General features: G+C 45.8%; 1 protein-coding gene across 3 annotated transcripts in view; it reads left to right on the top strand.

Annotated features, from left to right (window-relative positions):
* The window catches only part of LOC134353561 (ovochymase-2-like), a 77,872-nt gene that overhangs the window by 44,821 nt on the left and 13,044 nt on the right, over positions 1-20,007 (top strand). Inside the window, exons 1-7 of one of the 3 annotated variants that reach the window (XM_063061598.1) lie at positions 3,680-3,924; positions 4,756-4,859; positions 5,026-5,117; positions 12,919-13,091; positions 14,663-14,758; positions 17,695-17,846; positions 19,004-19,199. In XM_063061598.1, the coding sequence (XP_062917668.1) occupies positions 3,834-3,924; positions 4,756-4,859; positions 5,026-5,117; positions 12,919-13,091; positions 14,663-14,758; positions 17,695-17,846; positions 19,004-19,199 (904 nt within the window). In that variant the 5' untranslated portion in view covers positions 3,680-3,833. Of the gene's footprint in view, positions 1-3,679; positions 3,925-4,755; positions 4,860-5,025; positions 5,118-12,918; positions 13,092-14,662; positions 14,759-17,694; positions 17,847-19,003; positions 19,200-20,007 lie in introns of those variants that run through there. The other 2 variants (XM_063061599.1, XM_063061600.1) reach the window with 2 other exon arrangements.

Consider the following 20,007-nt stretch of genomic DNA (forward strand, 5'->3'; position numbering starts at 1 on the left):
TCCAGGGTCATTGACCCCTGACCCCTTCCTAGTAACTAACGGTGTCCAGCAGGGCTGTGTCCTTGCACCTACTCTGTTTGCCATCATGCTGTTCTCTGCTCTCTCACAGACTGATGAGGGAATAACAATTCGTTACAGGACTGATGGACGCTTCTTTGAACTGCGACGCCTCAAGACCAAGACCAAAGTGCTGGAAGCAATAGTACAAGGCTTCCTCTTTGCAGATGACTGGGCTCTTGCAACGCACATTGAAAGGGACCTGTAGGACCTCGCTGACTGTCTCGCTGTGGCTGCAAGAAAATTCGACCAAACCATCAGCCTGCAGAAGACAGAAGTTCTACTTCAGCCCGCACCCCATACCAACCCTGTGGAACTATGAATTGAGATCGAAGGCACACAGTTCAACAATGTTGATGCCTTCACCTACCTGGGAAACTGCCTCACCTCACCCTGCAGTCTAGATGGAGAAGTAACAAACAGACTTGCAGAAGCTGGGGTATCCTTTGGCAGGCTATGGATATGTGTGGGGAGAACGTGGCATCCAGCTGAACATCAAGATGGCAGTCTACAGTGCAGTCAGCCTGACTTCTCTGCTGTACGGCTGTGAAACATGGACCCCATACCACAGGCACATCAAGGTGATTGACCAGTTCCACCTGCAATGCCTTCACAAGATCATGGACATCTTGTAACAGAGTCCTCACCACAGAAGTGCTACAAAGGGCCCAGAGCTCTGGCACAGAGACACTGATCATGAAGGCTCAACTTTGATGAGTTGGACATGTGGTCAGGATGGAAGACATCCGCCTTCCAAAGATGGTGTTCTTCTCTGAGCTGGGCCATGGCACCGGAAAGCAGGGAGGCCCCACAAAGCACTACAAAGACTGTGTGAAAGCACCCTTGAAGGCATGAAATATCCCTGTGACTGGTCAGGAGGCCTTGGCCAAAGACAGCAACGCTTGGCGCCTGGCAGTCTACAAAAGCACCAGCATATTCGACGAGCAGTGGCTGAAGGACCTCGATCAAAAGTGCCAGGACCACAAGGAGAGACGACCTGACCCTTCAATGGCTGTAATGTGCCCGAGCTGCGGGTGCATCCGCACTTCCCAGTTCGGGCTTCGTTCTTATCAGAGGTATCATGGACATCATTGTCGTTCCTGACGGACTTCCGAGAAGAAGAAGCCATATTCATCAGACTGGTCCCAGTGGGGGATAGTGACAACGAATTCCTGTTGTAAGGTGAATCACTGTGCCAGTGTCTCGGAGATACCCACTCCCTTCTTACTTCAATTTGTCCCAGTTTTGCTTATCACATTTAGAACACAGAAGATGGAAAATTACAGCATGCTATAGACCCTTTGGTCCACGATGTTGTGCTAACCTTTTAACCTACTCCAGGATCAATCTAACCCATCCCTCCCACATAACCCTCCATTTTTCTATCATCCATGTGCCCATCTACGAGTCTCTAAAAGTGTCCCTAATGTACCAGCCTCTATCACCACCCCTGGCAGCACGTTCCACGTACCCAACACTCTGCAAAAAACCTGCCTCTGATATCCCCACTATACTTTACTCCAATCACATTAAAATTATGCTCCCTCATTTTAGCTATTTACTTATTTAGAGATACGTTGCAGTACAGGGTCTTCTGGCCCACAGAGCCTCAGCATCAAGCAAACCCACCAGTTTAATGCTAGCCCAATCACTGGACAATTTACAATGACCGACTGCTACGTCTTTGGAATGTAGGAGGAAACAGGAGCACCCGGAGGAAACCACCGAATTCACAGGGAGAATGTAATAACGCCTTACAGACTGCAGCAGGAGTTGAACCCGTATTACTGGTGCTGTACAGCATTACGCTAACCTTGATGCGTTTTGTGGTCTTGAGTTTAAATTTTATTTTGATGATTTCAGAAGCAATTTGTTTCCAACATGTTGACACCAAGATTTTAATTTCATCTCTCACCATAACTTTCTCCCCTCCCTACCTCTGTAACTTCTGCCAGCGCTACATGGTGGGGGGTGGGGTGGTGTTTGAGGCCTATCTGTCTGTGTGAGTGAGTGGGTGGGTGAGAGGGTGGGAAAGGGGCTTGTTTTCCTCTTGATGCCTTGTTTTAGTTCCATTGTGTCGTTGTTGCTTGAGTTGTTCTGCTGAACATTGTAGACATGCTATGTTGGCGCCCAAATGTGAGGCAGCACTTGCAGTCTGCCGCCAGCATGTCCTTAGTTGCTAACACAAACGGCGCATTTCATTGTATGTTTCGATGTACATATGATAAATAAATGAATCTGAATCTAAACCGTGAGATTTCAGAATCTAAATCAGAATCTGATTTATTATTGTTAACTTATATAAAGTGAACATTGATTTCTCTAATTTTTCCCTCTTCTTCCATTGCCCATTCTGTCTTCTTTTTCTCTTCATCTGCCTATCACATTTTCCTTGGCTTTCTCCATGGTCCATCCTCCTCTCCTATCAGATTCTCCCTTCTCCAGCCCCTTACCTTTTCCAGCTATCACCTCCCAGCTTCTTACTCCATCCTCCTCCTCCCACACCCACCTACTTTCCCCTCCTCACATGTTCTCACCTATTACCTTCCAGCTTGTATCCCTTCCCCTCCTATATTTTCACATTCTGGCTTCTGCTTCCTTCCTTTCCTGTCCTGATGAAGGGTTTCAGCCCGAAATGGCGACTGTTCATTCCTCTCCACAGATGCTGCCTGACCTGCTGAGTTCCTCCGGCATTTTGTGTGTGTTGCTCTGGGTTTCCAGCATCTGCAGAATCTCTTGTGTTAACCTGAATGTTGTCTTATGGCAGCAGTACAGTGCAAAGACTTAAAAATTACTATAGGTACCAAAATAAATAAATAGTGCAAAAAAGAAGTGTTTGTCCCAAAGCGGAGGAATCAAGAACTAGAGGGCACAGGTTTAAGGGGAAATATTGAATAGGAATTTGAGTGCCTTTTGTTTTACACGGAGGGTGGTATCTATTTTATGTGGAATGAACTGCCAGAGGAAGGTGGCTGAAGCAGATACAATAACAAGAGTCATAGATTCATAGCAAAGTCGGAAACAGGCCCTTCAGCCCTTTTAGTCCATGCTGCCCACTTCCATGCATTGGAACCGTAGACCCCCCATACCCCTACCATCCATGTACCTATCAGAGTTTCTTTTAAAACATTGAAACTGAACCTGCTTGCTTCCTCTGGCTCCTGAGCTTGTTCCACACTCTCACAACACTCTGAGTGAAGAAGTTTCCCCTCATATTCCCCTTAAAACTTACACCTTTCACCTTTAACCTGCTTGCAATGTTTAAAAGACAGTTGTATGGTACTTGGATAGGAAAGGTTCAGAGGGATGTAGGCCAAGTCACAGCAAATGAGATGAGACATCTTGGTTGCTATGGACAAGTTGGCCACATGATTTGAAGTTCAATATCCACCTCTGTTGTTGCTCTGACCCCACAGAGAAGAGAGACTGACGTCTGTTATCACTTCCGACCCCCAGGAATTCAAAGTGCTTCACTGGGGCCGTGTAAAAATCAGTGATGCGATTTATATTCCCTCATGCAGCCTTTACAGTGAATCATCGCTCCAGTATAAACTCAGGCGAGAGTTCTTCACTCTTGAACAGTTGCAACCATCCTGGTTAAACAGTAACTGGGCAGTGGCAGTTGGTATCTCAGCTGTCCTCCACTTGGTTGGAGAACTGTACATCTCTTTCTGACTCTCTCTCTCTCTCTCTCTTCCGCTCTCTTGCTCTCTGCTTCTTTCTCTTTCTTGCTCTCCCCGTCTCCTGCTCCTCCTCTCTCTTGCACACTGACCACGATGCTGATGTCTCCTGCTAAGCTCTTCCTGCTTGTGGTAATGCTTCACGCCAGTGCTGGCACAGACTCGAAATCAATGCAAAATCCGAACGGTAAGCCTGAATTTACTTCTTTAATGATTTTCATAGTTAAAGAGAAGAGGTTGATTCTCCCTACAACAGTGCCTTCTAGGCATAGAGTTATAGACCAGTACGGCATAGAAACAGGTCCGTCAGTCCGTGCCAAAACATTTAAACTGCCCACTCCCATCGACCTGCACCGGGACCAAATCCCTCCGTACCCCTACCATAGCTGTATCTATCCAAACCTCTCTTAAATGTTCAAATCAAGCTCGCATGCACTACTTGCGCCGGTAGCTTGTTCCACCCTCTCACGACCCTCTGAGTGAAGAGGTTTACCCTATCTGTATTTCTCATAATTTTGTATACCTCTACCAAATCTCCCTTCAATCTACTACATTCTAGGGAGTAAAGTTCTAACCTGTTCAATCTTTCCCTGTAATTCAGGTCCTCCGGTTCTGGCAATATTCTTGTAAATTTTCTCTGAACTCTTTCAAACCTTTTTATATCTTTCCGGTAGGTATGTGGCCAAAACTACACATAATACTCCAAATTAGACATCACCAGCATCTTATATAACTTCAACATAACATCCCAACTCCTGTACTCAGTACTTTGATTTGTGAAGGCCAATGTGCCAACAGCTTTTTTTACGGTCCTACCAAGCTGTGAGCATCTGTAGAGGGAAAGGAATGGTCGATGTTCTAGGTCAGGATTGGTTCCACTGCTGGTTCTAATGGGGACAAGTCCAAGTCTGAATGTTGACTATCCACTTTGCTCCACAGATGCTGCCTGACCCACTGAGTTCCTCCAGCAATTTTCTCTTTGCATGAAACTAACTTTCCTGTCTGTTTCCCATGCAAGCAGTGAAATGTGGCGCTGCTCCAGAGCGGGGAGGGGTCCGGAACAGGTTGCGGAAGCGGATTGTCGGAGGCAAGGAGTTCCAGCCTGGAGCGCACCCTTGGCAGGTAGGTGGGATTCGATCCACTGGTAGGCCTTCTCAGCCCTAATTGTGACCCTAACCCAAAACGGCAACTGATCATTTCCTTCCATAGATGCTGCCTGACAGGCTGAGTTCCTTCAGGATTTTGCGTCGATCTTCTCACATTCAGTCATGTTCATCTTCTTCTGTAGGTGTCTTTGAAACGGCGTAAGAGGCATGTTTGTGGAGGGACGATCATCGGAGCAAAGTGGGTGATAACGGCTGCTCACTGCTTATGGGACAGGTACAGACCCAACGGGTGCCTTTTCGTCACTGGCTTGTTCTTCGAAACAGTCCATTTCTATCAATAAGTAACTCTGGATTTTTTTTTATTGCAATTCGTACCTTCTTAATGTCCTGCTGCCCAGTCTCCGGGATATGGATCCACGTGCAGGATTCCCTAAAGGTTAACTTGCAGGTTGAGTCGGTGGTGAGGAAGGTAAAAGCAATGTTAGCATTCATTTTGTGAGAACGGAAGTGTAAGAACAAGGACATATTGCTGAGGTTTTATAAGGCGTTGGTCAGACTGTACTTGGAATATTGAGAGCAGATTTTTGACCCTTTATATAAGAAAAGATATGCAGGCATTGGACAGGGTCAGAGGAGGTTCAGGAGAATGATTCTAGGAATGAAAGGGTTAATGTATGAGGTGTGTTTGGCTCTGCGTCTGTACTTGCTGGAGTTTAGAGGAATGGGGCGGGTGGGGGGGATCTCATTGAAAGTTATTGAATATTGAAAGACCTAAACAAAGTGGACGTGGAGAGGATGTTTCCTGAAGTCAGGGAGTCTAGGACCAGAGGGCACAGCCTCAGAATAGAGGGACGTCCATTCAGAACAGAGATGAGGAGGAATTTCTTTAGCCAGAGAGTGAAGAATCTGTGGAATTCATTGCCACAGGTGGCTGTGTAGGCCAAGTTATAGAGTATATTTAAAGTGGATATTGATAGGTTCTTGGTTAGTCAGGATGTCAAAGATTATGGGGAGAAGGCAGGAGAACGGAATTGAGAGGGATAATAAATCAGCCATGATGGAATAGCGGAGCAGACGTTGGGTTGACTGGCCTAATTCTGTTCCTGTGTCTCATTGTCTTATGATCTTATATGCGTCCTGCCTGCCCGGTCAGTCTCTGGGATAGAGGTCCAATCTGCTCAGATTCTGCGGGGTTGGGGTTCTGCATTCCAAGTCAGTATCCTGGATATGGATCCTGCCTGCCTGGTATTTCTCTAGGATAGGGGTCCTTCCTGCCAGGTCAGTCTCCAGTATAGGGGGCCTGCCTGCCCAGCCAATTACTGCTCTGTCTGATCACTCTCCGGGATAGGGGAGACTCTGGATGATACTAGCAGTATGCCAGAAGTTTGAGAGTGTGAGGGGGGCAGAAGTGTGTGAAGTTACCATTACTAGGGAGAAAGTTCTTGGGAAACTGAAAGGTCTGGAGGTAGATAAGTCACCTGGACCAGATGGTCTACACCTCAGGGTTCTGAAAGAGGTGGCTGAAGAGATTGTGAAGGCATTAGTCATGAACTTTCAAGAATGAAGTGATTCTGGCATGGTTCTAGAGGAATGGAAAATTTCAAATGTCACACCACTTTTCAAGAAGGGGAAGAGACAGAAGAAAGGAAACTATGGGCCAGTTAGTCTGAACTCAGTGGTTGGGAAGATGTTGGAATCAATTATCAAGGATGTGATTTTGGAGTACTTGGAGGCACATGATAAAATTAGCCATAGTCAGCATGGTTTCCTCAAGGGAAAATCTTGCCTGACAAATCTGTTGGAATTCTTTGAAGAAATAACAAACAGGATAGACAAAGGAGAATTGGTGGATGTTGTGTACTAGGATTTTCAGAAGGCCTTTGACAAGGTGCCACACATGAGGTTGCTTAACAAGTTAAGAGCCCGTGGTATTACAGGATGGATAGATAGAGCATGGACAGAGCCTTGGCTGATTGGCAGCAGGCATAGAGTGGCAATAAAGGGAGTCTTTCTGGTAGGTTGCCAGTGACTAGTGGCGTTCCACAGGGATCTGTGTTGGGACGTATTTTTTTACGTTATACGTCAATGACTTGGATGGCAGAATTGATGACTTTGTGGCCAAGTTTGCAGATGAAGCAAAAATAGGTGGAGGGGCAGGTAATTTTGAGGAAGTATAGAGGCTGCAGTAGGACACAGATTAGGAGAATAGGCAAAAAAGTAACAGATGGAATACAGTGCTGGGAAGTGTATGGTCATGCACTTTTGTCGAAGAAATAAAAGTGACAACCATTTTCTAAATGGAGGGAAAATTCAAAAATCTGAGTTGCAAAAGTATTTGAGAATCCTTGTGCAGGATTTTCTAATGTTGATTTGCAGGTTGAGTCAGTGGTGAGGAAGGTGGATGCGGAGTTTGCATTCATTTCAAGAGGACTAGAATATAAAAGCAAGGATGTAATCAGCTCCACAATCTCTTTAGCCACCTCTTTCAGTACACCATCTGGTCCAGGTGACTTATCTACCTTCAGAGCTTTCAGTTTTCAAAGGGCCTTCTCTCTAGTTAGGGTAACTTCACACTCTACGTGCCCCCTGACACCTGGAACTTCTACCATACTGCCAGTGTCCTTCACAGTAAATACTGATACAAAAAACTTATTCAGTTCATCTGCCAGTTCATTATCTCCCTTTACTACCTTTTCAGCATTCTTTCCTGTGATACAATATTCACTCTTACCTCTCTTTTACACTGTATGTATCTGAAGAAACTTTTTCTGTCCTCTTTAATATTATTGGCTAGTTTGCTATTACAAAGGAAAAAGTGCTGGGCAAACTGAAATGTCTTGAGGTAGATAAGTCACCTGGACCAGATGGACTACATCCCAGAGCCCTGAGAGAGGTTGCTGAAGAGATAACAGATGCATTGGTCATGATCTTTCAAGAATCACTTGATTCTGACATAGTCCCAGAGGACTGTAATATTGCAAATTTCACTCCATTCTTCAAGAAGGGAGGAAGGCAAAAGAAAGGAAATTATAGACCAGTTAGCCTAATCTCAGTGGTTGGGAAAGTGTTGGAGTCCATTATAAAGGATAAGATTTCAGGGTATTTGGGGACTAATGATAAAATAAGTCAAAGTCAGCATGGTTTCTGTGAAAAGATATCTTGCCTGACAAAACTGTTAGAGTTCTTCGAGGAAGTAACAAGCAGGGTGGACAAAGGAGAGAAAGTTGATGTCATTTACTTGAATTTTCACAAGGTGTTTGATAAGGAACTACATATGAGGCTGCTTAACAAGACAAAATCCTGTGGCGTTACAAGGAAGATACTGCCATGGATAGAGGAATGGCTGACAGGCAGGAGGCAGCCAGTGGGAATAAAAGGGGCCTTTTCTGGTCGGCTGCCAGTGACTAGTGGTGTTCCTCAGGGGTCAGTATTGGGACTGCTGGTTTTCACATTGTTTGTCAATGATTTGGAAAATGGAATTGATGGCTTTTGGGCAAAGTTTGCGGATGATATGAAGATAGGTGGAGGGGTAGGTAGTGCTGAGGAAGCAATGTGATTGCAGCAGGACTTAGACAAATTGGAAGAATGGGCAAAAAAGTGGCAGATGGAATACAGTGTTGGGAAATGTATGATAATGCATTTTGGTAAAAGGAACATTAGTGTGGACTATTATCTAAATGGGGAGAAGTTTCAAACATCAGAGGTGCAGAGGGGCTTAGGAGTCCTCGTTATGATGCCCAGAGGGTTAATTTACAGATTGAGTCAGTGGTAAAGAAGGCAAATGCAATGTTGGCATTTGTTTGAAAGGAATAGATTATAAAAACAAGGAGATAATGCCGGGGCTTTAGAAGATGCTAGTCAGGTCGCACTTGGAGTATTGTCAACAGTTTTGGGCCCTATATCTATGTGTTATTATTGGAGACAGTCCAGAGGAAGTTCATGAGGATGATTCCCGAATGAAGGAGTTAACATATGAGGAGCATTTGACAGCATTAAGTCTGTACTCACTGGAATTTAGATGAATGCATGGGGATCTGATTGAAACCTACTGAATGTTGAAAAAACAAGATAGGGCAGATGTGGAGAGGATGTTTCCTATGGTGGGGGTATCTAGAATTAAAGGGCACAGCCTCAAAATTGAGGGATGACTCTTTAGAGCAGATGTAAGGAGGAATTTTTTTAGCCAAAGAGTAGTGAATCTGTGGAATGCTCTGCCACTGACTGTGGTGGAGGCCAAGTCCGTGGGTATATTTAAGGTGGAAGTTGATTGTTTCCTGATCGGTCAGGGCATCAAAAGATACGGTGAGAAGGCAGATGTATGGGGTTGATTGGGATCCGGGATCAGCCATGATGAAATGGCGGAGCAGACTCGATGGGCTGAATGGCCTAATTCTGCTCCTGTGTCTCATGGTCCCTTCTGTACAGGTTCCGCCTTCCTTGGAACAGAGCCCAATGATCCAAAAATCTTATGCCCTCCCTCCTGCACCAACTCCTTAGCCGCGCCTTAAACTCTATAATCTTCCTAGTTCTGCCCTCACTAGCACGTGGCACGTGCAGCAGTCCTGAGATCATAACTCTGGAGGTCCTGCCCTATAATTTAGCACCTAACTCCACGAACTCCCTGTGCAGAGATTTGTCACTCATCCTACCCATGTCATTTGTAGCTGCACGGACCATGACTTCTGGCTTATCACCCTCCCGCTTGAGAATGCCAAGGACTTGATCCGAGATATCCCGGACCCTGGCACCTGGGATGCAACATAGCTTCTGGGAAACTCATTCTCGCTCACAGAACCTCCTGTCCATTCATTCTCCTATCTATCGAATCCCCTATCACCACAGTGTGCCCGTTCTCCCCCTTCCCTTCTGAGGCAGACTCAGTGGCAGAAACTTAACCTTCCCATTAGTATTCAAAGTGAGATAACCGTTATTCAGGTGAATGGCCACAGGGATACTCATACTGGCTCCTTAACTGCTATCCCCTTCCTGACTGTCACCCAGTTTCCTGTGTCCTGCACCTTGGGTGTAACTATCTCTCTATGTGTCCTATCTATCACCCCTCAGCCTCCTGAATGATCCAGAATTCATCCGGTTCCAGCTCCAACTCCTTCACGTGGTTCGTTAGAAGCTGCAGCTGGATGCACTCCTTGCAGTTGTAGTCACCAGGGTCACGGGAGCTCTCCCTGCCTTCCCACCTCCCACAAGAGGAGCATTTCGCTCTCCTGCCTGGCATCTCTACTGTCCTATCTTAGCAGATATAAAGAAGAGAGGAAAGAAAAACTTGAGCTTTTCTTTCCTTTGCTTTCTCTGAGTGAATCTTCTCTTTGCTGTAGCCTCTGAAGCCCTAAGATCACCACTCTCACTGTAACAAAGTCCGCTGTGACGATGGCCACTGTAATTGACCCTGCCTCCCTTTAATTTGCTCTTACTCATCAATCCCAAACGCCGACTGGCCACTGTTCAAAGCTCTAATATTAGTACCATTCAGCACAGATTGTGGTCTCCTGGTTAGGAAGTTCAGGATCCAATTACCGAGGGAGGTACAGAGGCCCAGATTCTGTAGCTTATTGAGCAGGACTGTGGGAATGATGGCGTTAAACCCTGAGCTATAGTCAACAAACAGCATCTTGACACAGGTGATCTAAGCTGTGTGAAGAACCATTGAGATTGCATCTATTGTGGCCATGGGCAAATTCCAGTGGGTTGAGGTTCTTGCTGAGGCTGGAGTTGATTATGGCCATGACCAACCTCTCAAAGCATTTCATCGGCATAGATATGAGCGCTCCTGAACGATAATCATTAAGGCAGCTCGCACGACTCTTCTCAGGCACTGGTATAACTGTTGCCACTTTGAAGCAGGTGGGAAATTCCAACTGTAGCAATGAGAGGTTGAAAATGTCCTTGAATACTCCCGCTAGTTGGTTGGCACAGGTTTTCAGAGCCTTACCAGGTACTCCATTGGGACCTTCCGCCTTGCGAAGGTTCACTCTCTTTAAAGACAGTCTAACATCAGCCTCCAAGACAGAAATCACAGGGTCACCGGGTGCAGCAGGGATCTTCACAGCTGTAGTTATGTTGTCCTTCTCAAAGTGGGTGTAGAAGGCGTTGAGTTCCTGTGGCAGTGAAGCATTGCTGCTATTCATGCTATCAGGTTTTGCTTTGTAGGAAGTAATGACCTGCAAATCCTATCAGAATCGCTGTGCATCTGATGTCACCTCCAAACTCATTCAAAATTGTCTTTTCGCCCTTGAAATAGCCCTCCACAAATCATACCTGGTTTTCTGGTACAGGCCTGGGTTGCCAGACTTGAATGCCACAGATCTAGCCTTCAGCAGATGAAGTACCTCTTGGTTCATGCACGGCTTTTGGTTTGGGAATGTACAGTAAGTCTTTGTAGGCACACACTCATCCACACAGGTTTTAATGAAGTCGGTAACAACTGCAGCATGCTCATCCAGATTTGAAGATGAATCCCTGAATACAGTCCAGTCCACCGATTCAAAGCAGGCCTATAAGTGCTCCTGTGCTTCCCTTGTCCATATCTTCTTGGTCCTCACTACTGGTGCTGCAGTCTTCAGTCTCTGCCTATACTCAGGGAGTAGAAGCACAGCCAGGTGATCAGACTTCCCGAAGTGAGGGCGTGGAATAGCATGGTAGGCATTCTTGATAGTGGTGTAGCAATGGTCCAGTGTGTTGTTTCCTCTGGTATTGCAAGTGATCTGTTGATAATAATTATTTAGTGACTTTTCAAACTGGCCCCCAAAATGATGGTGAAGGTGTCAGGGTGTGCTGTTTCATGCAAGTTGCTCAGATAATCTAGAGCTTGTTTGACATTAGCCTGAGGTGGAATGTACACTGCTACCAGAGTGATCGCAGAAATCTCCCACAGCAGGTAAAATGGACGGCGCTTAATTGCAAGATATTCCAGGTCTGTTGAGCAGAATTGGGATAACACTGATACATTTGTGCACCAAGAGGAGATGATCATGAGGAGCTGATCATCACATGGTCCTAATGCCCCTCTGATGCAGCACCCTAGCTCTGAGGTCTTCAGTTTTAGTTACTAGAGACTGTAAGCTTACCAGCAAGGTAGTCGGCATTGGTAGTCAAAAACCTTGTTTCCCTGATTGGCACCCACATTTCCTTCGAGGAGTCCGATGAGAAGTACGACCACAATTGCCATTGTTTCCATTGGTTTTAAGCAGCGATAGATTGTTCAATCGCATAAAAACATCTTTATTTACTGTACATACATTGGATTCTCAGCTGTATCCGGTGGAAACGGGAATATTTAATCATGCCCATTATGTTTACAGCAAAGAGGTCGCCTGAAGGAGCCTGGGAACATTAGAGGTCAAAGTTGGAGGATGCCTCTTGGTCCTTTAGCCTCACTTCAACATGGCATTATTACAGCACCAGCAAGCTGGGTTCAATCCTGTTTGTTTGCGTGGGTTTCCTCTGGGTTCTCTGGTTACCTCTCATATTCCACAACATACAGTTTAATGTTCCTGTGTGTTATGGTCTTTGGGTCTAATGTGCAGGTGATTGGCAGAATGTGGGGGGAGCTGATGAGCATCCAGTGTTGGGTGGTGGGGTGGAGGTGCGTCTCTCCCAAAGGTGATCCTTCCCTCCGCCAACTCGCAGGTCACCCTTGGGGCAAGGTGTAGTACTGGCTTAGTGCCCCCCCCACCCCCCTCCCAGATCAGGACATGCCAAGCCATGGGAGCAGGTGGAGGCTGGTCATGGTACAGATCACAAGTCCTGGTTATGCAACCACTGACACTAGGCAGACAATCTCTGAAGAGTATTGATAATGGCTGGGGTCACCCGTCTGCCCAGAAGAAGGCAATGGCAAACCACTTCTGTGGAAAAAATTGCCAACAGCAACCATGGTCATGGAAAGAGCACGATCACCCACGTCAAACATGACACATAATGATGATGATGATGTAAATGGGTGGTTGATGACCAGCATTGATTCAAGGGCTTGTTTCCCTGCTGTCTGGCTGTAGATGTCTGATAAAGGGGTGTTTCTCCTGCACCTGTTGCTCTTTGCTTATTCCCTCTGTACTCAGGAACATCCTGTCAGTATTGACAGTGACAGCAGGGGAGCATCATCTGAACAACATGGATAGTAAGGAGCAAACCCAGACTGTCAAACGGATCATTGCCCATCCCAAGTTCAAGTCTAACTACCCTGTGGAGTTTGATGTCGCTCTTCTGGAACTCAGTGGCAGCTTCACCTTTGGTAACTTCTGATGAAAAAATCTTTTATTTATAGAGTAACACAAAATATGCTGGAGAACTCAGTGGCCAAGCAGCATTCGTGGAGAAAAATGAACAGCTGATCTTTCGGATGAGACCCCTCATCTGGATCGGAAACATTCCCCTCCATAGATGCTGCCTCATCCATTGAGTCCCTCCAGCGCTTGGTGTGTTGCCTCACGTTCCAGCATCTGCCATCTCGTGTGTTTTACTTTACTTATTGACCTGTTTCCTTTGAAGATTTTTGTTCTAATGTATACATCCTCATGGCTTTGGTAGATCAAAATCAGAATCAAATTCTGAATCAGGTTTAGCATCACCAGCATAGGTTGTGAAAGTTATTGTTTTGTGGCAGCAGAAAATTACAATACATAATAATAAAAATATCTATAGATTGCAAATAAGTATATACAGTCCAGTGCAAAAGTCTTAGGCACACACAAACACACACACACACACACACACACACACACACACACACACACACACACACAAACACACACACACACACACACACACACACACACACACACACACACACACACACACACACACACACATATATATATAGCTAGGGTGCCTGACTTTTGCACAGTACTGTATTTATCAATGTGAAACAGAGATCAAGTTTGTAAATCTGGCTCGAGCAAAGGATACGCAGGTTCATCATCACTCACATATGTCAAGAATTTTTTTGTTCCAGCTGCACAATGCAATTACTACAGTACTGTGTACCATGCAAAAGTCCTAGGCATCCTTGTGATACATATGTGTGTACCTAAGACTTTTGCACAATGGATTGGGGGCTGCCTTTTTTAAGCACCTTCACTCCATCTGCAAAGAGCAGAACTTCATGGTGGCAACTATTTAAATTCCTATCACCATTCCCATCTGACATGTCAGTTCATGGCCTCCTCGAATGCCACGATGAGGCCACTCTCAGGCTGAAGGAGAAATACCTCATACTCTGTATGCAGCCCAACTTGAAGGCATGAACATCGATTTCTCTAACTTCCAGTAGTGTTTCCTCCTCTTCCCCCTTCGTCACTTCCACATTCTGGCCCTCTCTTACCTCTTCTTCTCACCTGCCTATTACTTTTCCCGGTTCCCTTCCTCCTGCCCTTTTTTCCATGGTCCACTCACCTTTCTTATCAGATTCCTTCTTCTCCAGCCCTTTACCTCTTTTTCCTATCACCTCCCAGTTTCTTAATTCATCCTCCCTCCCCACCCACTTGGCTTCACTTATCACCTTCCAGCTTGTCCTCTTCCCCGCCCCCCACCCCACCACCTTCTTATTCTGGCTTCCTCCCCCTTCCTTTCCAGTCCTGATGAAGGGTCTCGGCCCGGAACACCGACTGTTTATTAATTTCCATAGATGCTGCCTGACCTGTGGTGTTCTTCCAGCATTTCGTTTGTGTTACTTGGGTAATTAAGAGCAGACTAGTTTAACTAGTTGTGGGCTGAAGGGTCAGTCCCTGTGCTATGGTCTGGAGTCTGCACCCCATTTGGGAATTGCATCCCAGTAACTGTTGTGTCTGTGCTTTCCCATTCCAGATTCCCATGTTTATCCGGCCTGCCTTCCTGGAGTGAATGATACTTTTGAGACGGGAACCACCTGCACTGCCACTGGCTGGGGGCGTCTGTCTGAGAGTAAGGCCTAGTTTTGGGAAGTAGATGTGGCAGAGCCCAGGGTCTGAAGATCTAGACCTGTTGACTAAAAGGAGATCAGGAAATCCAGCCAGGATTCATTATGATTTCCTTGTGGACAACAGGTCTGTGCCTTATTCTAGTGTTGTAATGTGCACATGCCACACCAGTATCTGATGGTAATTATCAGATTTTTTTACTTTTACTTTAGCCCTTCAGCCTTTCTGGGGTACTGGCCACTGACAGCAGCTCGCCAGAGTCTTTCACGTCTGGGCAAAGATCCTTCCTTTCCCAGGGATGATGTCTTTGGAGCTTCTGTTGGTGTTTTTATAGCTCTTTTTTTTTACACAGTGGGGTTTCTAGCCCCATGCCCCATCCCCCTCCTCTTTTTGCAGTCATGGCAAAGTTAGATTGTCTCTCCTAAATTCCTCCCACATCTTGTCCATGAGTTTGGCTTAGTTTCTTGAATCATCAGAGCCTGGGAGCAGCTTCACTCTCTCTGCTCAGCCTCAATCTATCATGACCCTGTCCAGTCCATCAAAGCTCTGGAGGGAAACAGGAGGTCCACGTTTCGGGTCGAGACCTTTCATAAGATGTAGGAGCAGAATTAGACAACCTGGCCCATTGAGTCTGCTCCACCATTCCATCATGGCTGATTTATTATCCCTCTCAACCCCATTCTCCCTGCCTTACCTATTTACTTATTGGGATGCAGCATGGAACATGGTAGGGGTTGATAGATTCTTGATTAGTCAGGGCATGAATGGTTAGAGGGAGAAGCGGGAGTCTGGGGCTGAGAGAGAAATGGATCAGCCTTTATGAAATGGCAGAGCAGACTCGATACACCAAGTGGCCTAATTCTGCTCCTGTAACTTATGGTCTTATGGAACAGGCCTCCCTGACACTTCAAGTCATGCCACCCAGCAACTCCTGATTTAACGCTAGCCTATTCACAGGCCAATTTACAATGGCTAATTAACCAGATAACAGGTACATTTCTGAACTGTGGGAGGAAACCTACGCAGTCACGGGGAGAACATACAGACTCCTTACAGAGAGCCGCAGGAATTGAACCCGGGTCACTGGTACTGTACCACGACGTTACCACGCTACCCTTCTCCCTGTAACCACAATAATGACCGCCCTCCCCATACTTTTCTCTGATCACCTTAAAATTGCACCCCCTGTATTGGGCATTTCTGCTTTAGGAAAAAGTCCCTGGCTGTCCCCTCGATCTATGCCTCTTATCACCTTATACACCTCTATCGACTCTCCACTAATCCTCTTTCATTCCAAAGAGAAAAGCTTCAAAAAAATGCTCTCTAGTCATTTGGACCTGAAACGCTGATCGGTCGTCTCCCTCCACAGACCCTGTGCTGGATTCACTGCGTTGATACAGCACCTCGTGTGTTGTTCCAGATCCTTCATATCTCCCTTCAACCTTCACTGTTCCAGGGAGAGGAATACCTGCCTCTCCACCAAACCTTAGGTCTGAAATCCCTTTTCCATGGACCATTCTTCTCAGCCGCTGTAGTGATTCCTGCTTCACTCATTCAAGGAAATGTGCTTCAAAGTCTGAGCCAGCATTAAATTTAATGTCTCTAGCAGCCCTTGAGAAGACCATAAGACTATATGACATACTGTATGAGCCGAATTAGGTCATTTGGCCCATTGAGTTTGTTCCGCCATTCTATCATGGCTAATTTATTATTTCTCTCAACCCCATTCTTCGGCCTTCTCCCTGTAACCTTTGACACCCTGACTAATCAAGAACCTATCAGCTTCTGCTTTAGATATACTCAATGACTTGGCCTCCACAGCCGTCTGTGGCAATGAATTCTACAGATTCACCACCTTCTGGCTTAAGAAATTCCTCCTTATTTCTGTTCTAAACGCACGTCCCTCTATTCTGAGGCTGTACCCTTTGCCCTAGACTCCCTCACTATAGGAAACATCCTCTCCACATCCACTCTATTTTTGATAAATTTCAATGAGATCCTTCTTCCCCCCCACCGTTCTTCTAAACTCCAGCAAGTACAGACCCAGAACCATCAAATGCTCCTTGTATGTTAACCCTTTGATATGCCAGAATTATTTGGGACTTGCCTTCTTGAACCACTGCAGTCCTTGCAATTTCCTGTTAGGGAGGGAGTTCTATGATTTTGTCTTAGTGACCGTGAAGGTCTCTACTTGCTCCTAATAAACATGCGTCTACGTTTATTCCATCTCTTGTCCCACCTGCAAACCTCAGTGTTAGCCTCACATGCGTCAGATCAGCCGTCATCATCCCTGTACCAAAGAACGCTACACCTACAGTACTGAACGACAATCATTCAGTGGCACTGACACCAATTGTAATGAAGTGCTTTATGGACATTCAATGCATCTACGTACAGTGCATACGCTATTTATTGTGTTTTTTATTATTGCGTTCTTTATCTTATTGTGTTTTTCTATGTGCTGCAGCGGATCCAGATAAAGAATTATTTTGTTCTCCTTTACACTTGTGTGCTGGAAGTGAAATTAGGGTGGTGGGTTGGAGATAAGGAGGTGTAAGGCCCTCCTTCCTTCCGCTAGCCTGCAGGTCACCCTTGGGCAAGATGTAGCACTCGCTTAGACCCCCCACTGATCAGGGTCAATTGAAGCCCTGGCAGAGGTGGCGGATGGTCGTGTAAGGAGCTGGTGCACAAGTCCTGGTTATGTGACCACTGACACCAGGCAGACAATCTCTGAAGAGTATTGATCATGGCTGGCGTCACCCATCTTGTAAAGACACTGCCCGGAAGAAGGCAATGGCAAACCACTTCGGTGGCAAACTTTGCCAAGAACAATCATAGTCATGGAAAGACCATGATCATCCACGTTAGACAACATGGTATGTATGAATGAAGGAAAGACTGGAAATGACTGAATTCTTGAATCTCTGTGCTGTCCACTAGGTGGGAAGTTATCGAACACTCCGCGGGAAGTTGAGCTTCCCATCGTAGACCTCCAGAGCTGCTTAAAGTTGATTAAGCTGATAATAAAACAGTTCAAGGGCAATACCCTTCTCTGCGCAGGGCTCCCCGGTGGGGGAAGGGATGCCTGTCAGGTAAGGAGGAGAATAAAGGAAGGATTATGTTTATCTAGCATCCTGCATGTTGTCCTAAAGCCAGCAAGCTGCAGCTGAGCTGCCCTGGCTGGAGGGAACAACTCAGCCCGCTGGGCGGCACATTGTGTTTAACACACCTTTTATAGCACAAACATGGGCTGAGTTCCCGCTGCTGTCTTTACGGAGTTTGTACATTCTCCCTGTGTCCATGTGGGTTTCTTCTCGTTGCTCTGGTTTTCCACAGTCCAAAGGCAGACGGTCGGTAGGTTAACTGGTCATTGTAAATTGTCCTGTAATTAGGCTAGGATTAAATCGGAGGATTGCTGGGTGGCATGGCTTGAAGGGCTGGGAAGGCCTATTTCGCACTGTATCTCAATAAATAAATAATTAAAGATCCCACAAAGAGCAATGAGGTAAAGCTTAAGTTCATAATGAAATGTAGAAGCTAAATAGTATCACACAGTCCAGGCCCTTTAGCCCACAATATTGTGCTGACAGTTTAACCTATTCTAAGATCAATCTAACTCTTCCTTTATATATAACTCACCATTTTTCTATCATCCATGTGCCTATCTAAGAGTCTCTTAAATATCCCTAGTGTATCTGCCTGTACCATTACTCTCCATGCAAAAGCAAAAATCTGACCTACCTCCTATACTTTTCTCCAAACACTTAAAAATTATGCCCCCTCTTATAAGCCATTTCCACTCTTCCCGTCTACTCTATCTTTGCCTCCTGTCATCTTGTACGCTTCTATCAAGTCACCTCCCATCCTCCTTTGCTACAAAGAGAAAAGCCCTAGCTCTTTCAGTCTACCACCATAAGACATACTCTGTAATCCAGGCAGCATCCCGGGAAATCTCCTCTGTACTTCCTCTGACGCTTCCACATCCTTCCGATAATGAGGTGACCAGAACTGAACACAATATTCCAATGGTGGTCTAACCACTTTTATAGAGCTGCGACATTACCTCATGGCTCTTGAATTCTAATGAAGGAAGGATCTTTGATGGGCTACACCTTGGCAGACTGAAAGACTGGCCCAGGGTAGAGGACTCCGGCAAGCTGCCTCTGCCCTGGTTGGGGTGATGGGCTTAAGGACATAAGTAATTGTGCTATTCCTGTGATTTGACACGTCTCTACTTTTCTTTCTGGAGGGCGACTCTGGAGGCCCCCTGGTGTGCCGGAGTGACAGAGGGGCTTGGACCCTGGCCGGAGTCTCCTCATGGGGCATGGGCTGTGGTCGTGGCTGGAAGGATAACGGGAGGAAATCATTCACAAAGAGAGGGACCCCCAGCATCTTCACCAACGTGAGGTCCGTGATACTGTGGATTCAGCAGACCACGAACAGCGGTATGGAACTGAGGTCACTGTAACTCACTGGGATTGGCTCAACATCTCGAAGCAATGGGTTTGGATAGGGCAGCTCCTTAGAGCTGAAGTGCTCTCACTAACGTGATTGGCTACATCCACTTTACTTAAAGTTCAAAGTTCAAAGTAACTCTGCGGTTAATGTTCTGCTGTGAGTTAATTTTTTTTGTTTACACAATTTTTTTCTTTTTTCACACATAGGGTGTTTGATAGTTTTTGTCTTTTGAGTGTTTTTCAGCGGGTTCTATCATGTTTCTTTGTTTTGTGGCTGCCTGCAAGAAAACAAATCTTAAGGTTGCGTACTGTGTACATACTTTGATAATAAATGTACTTTGGAATGTAAATTTATTATATAATTACATAAGTATCTCCATATACAACCCTGAGATTAATTTTCATTGTGGGCATTCACAGAAAATGGAAAGAAACACAATAGAATCAATGAAAATCTGAACATGGCAGAAGCTGACAAATAACCAATGTACAAAAATCAGCGAGCTGAGCAAATCCATAAAAAATAAGCAATAAATATCAAGAACATGAGTCATAGTCATTAAAAGTAAGTCTGTAGGTTGTGGAATCAGTTCAGTGTTGGGGTGAGTGAAGTTATCCCATCTGATTCAAGAGCCCGATAGTTGAGGGATAGTAACTGCCCCTGAACCTGGTGGTGAGGGTCCTGAGGCTCCTGTACTACCTTCCTGTTGGCAGCAATGAGAAGCGATCAGGGCCCAGGTGGTGGGGGTCCTGGATGATAGACGCTGCTTTCCTGCGACAGTGCTCCTTGTAAATG

The sequence above is a fragment of the Mobula hypostoma genome, chromosome 11 (genome assembly GCF_963921235.1).
Source record: "Mobula hypostoma chromosome 11, sMobHyp1.1, whole genome shotgun sequence".
Classification (NCBI taxonomy): domain Eukaryota; kingdom Metazoa; phylum Chordata; class Chondrichthyes; order Myliobatiformes; family Myliobatidae; genus Mobula; species Mobula hypostoma.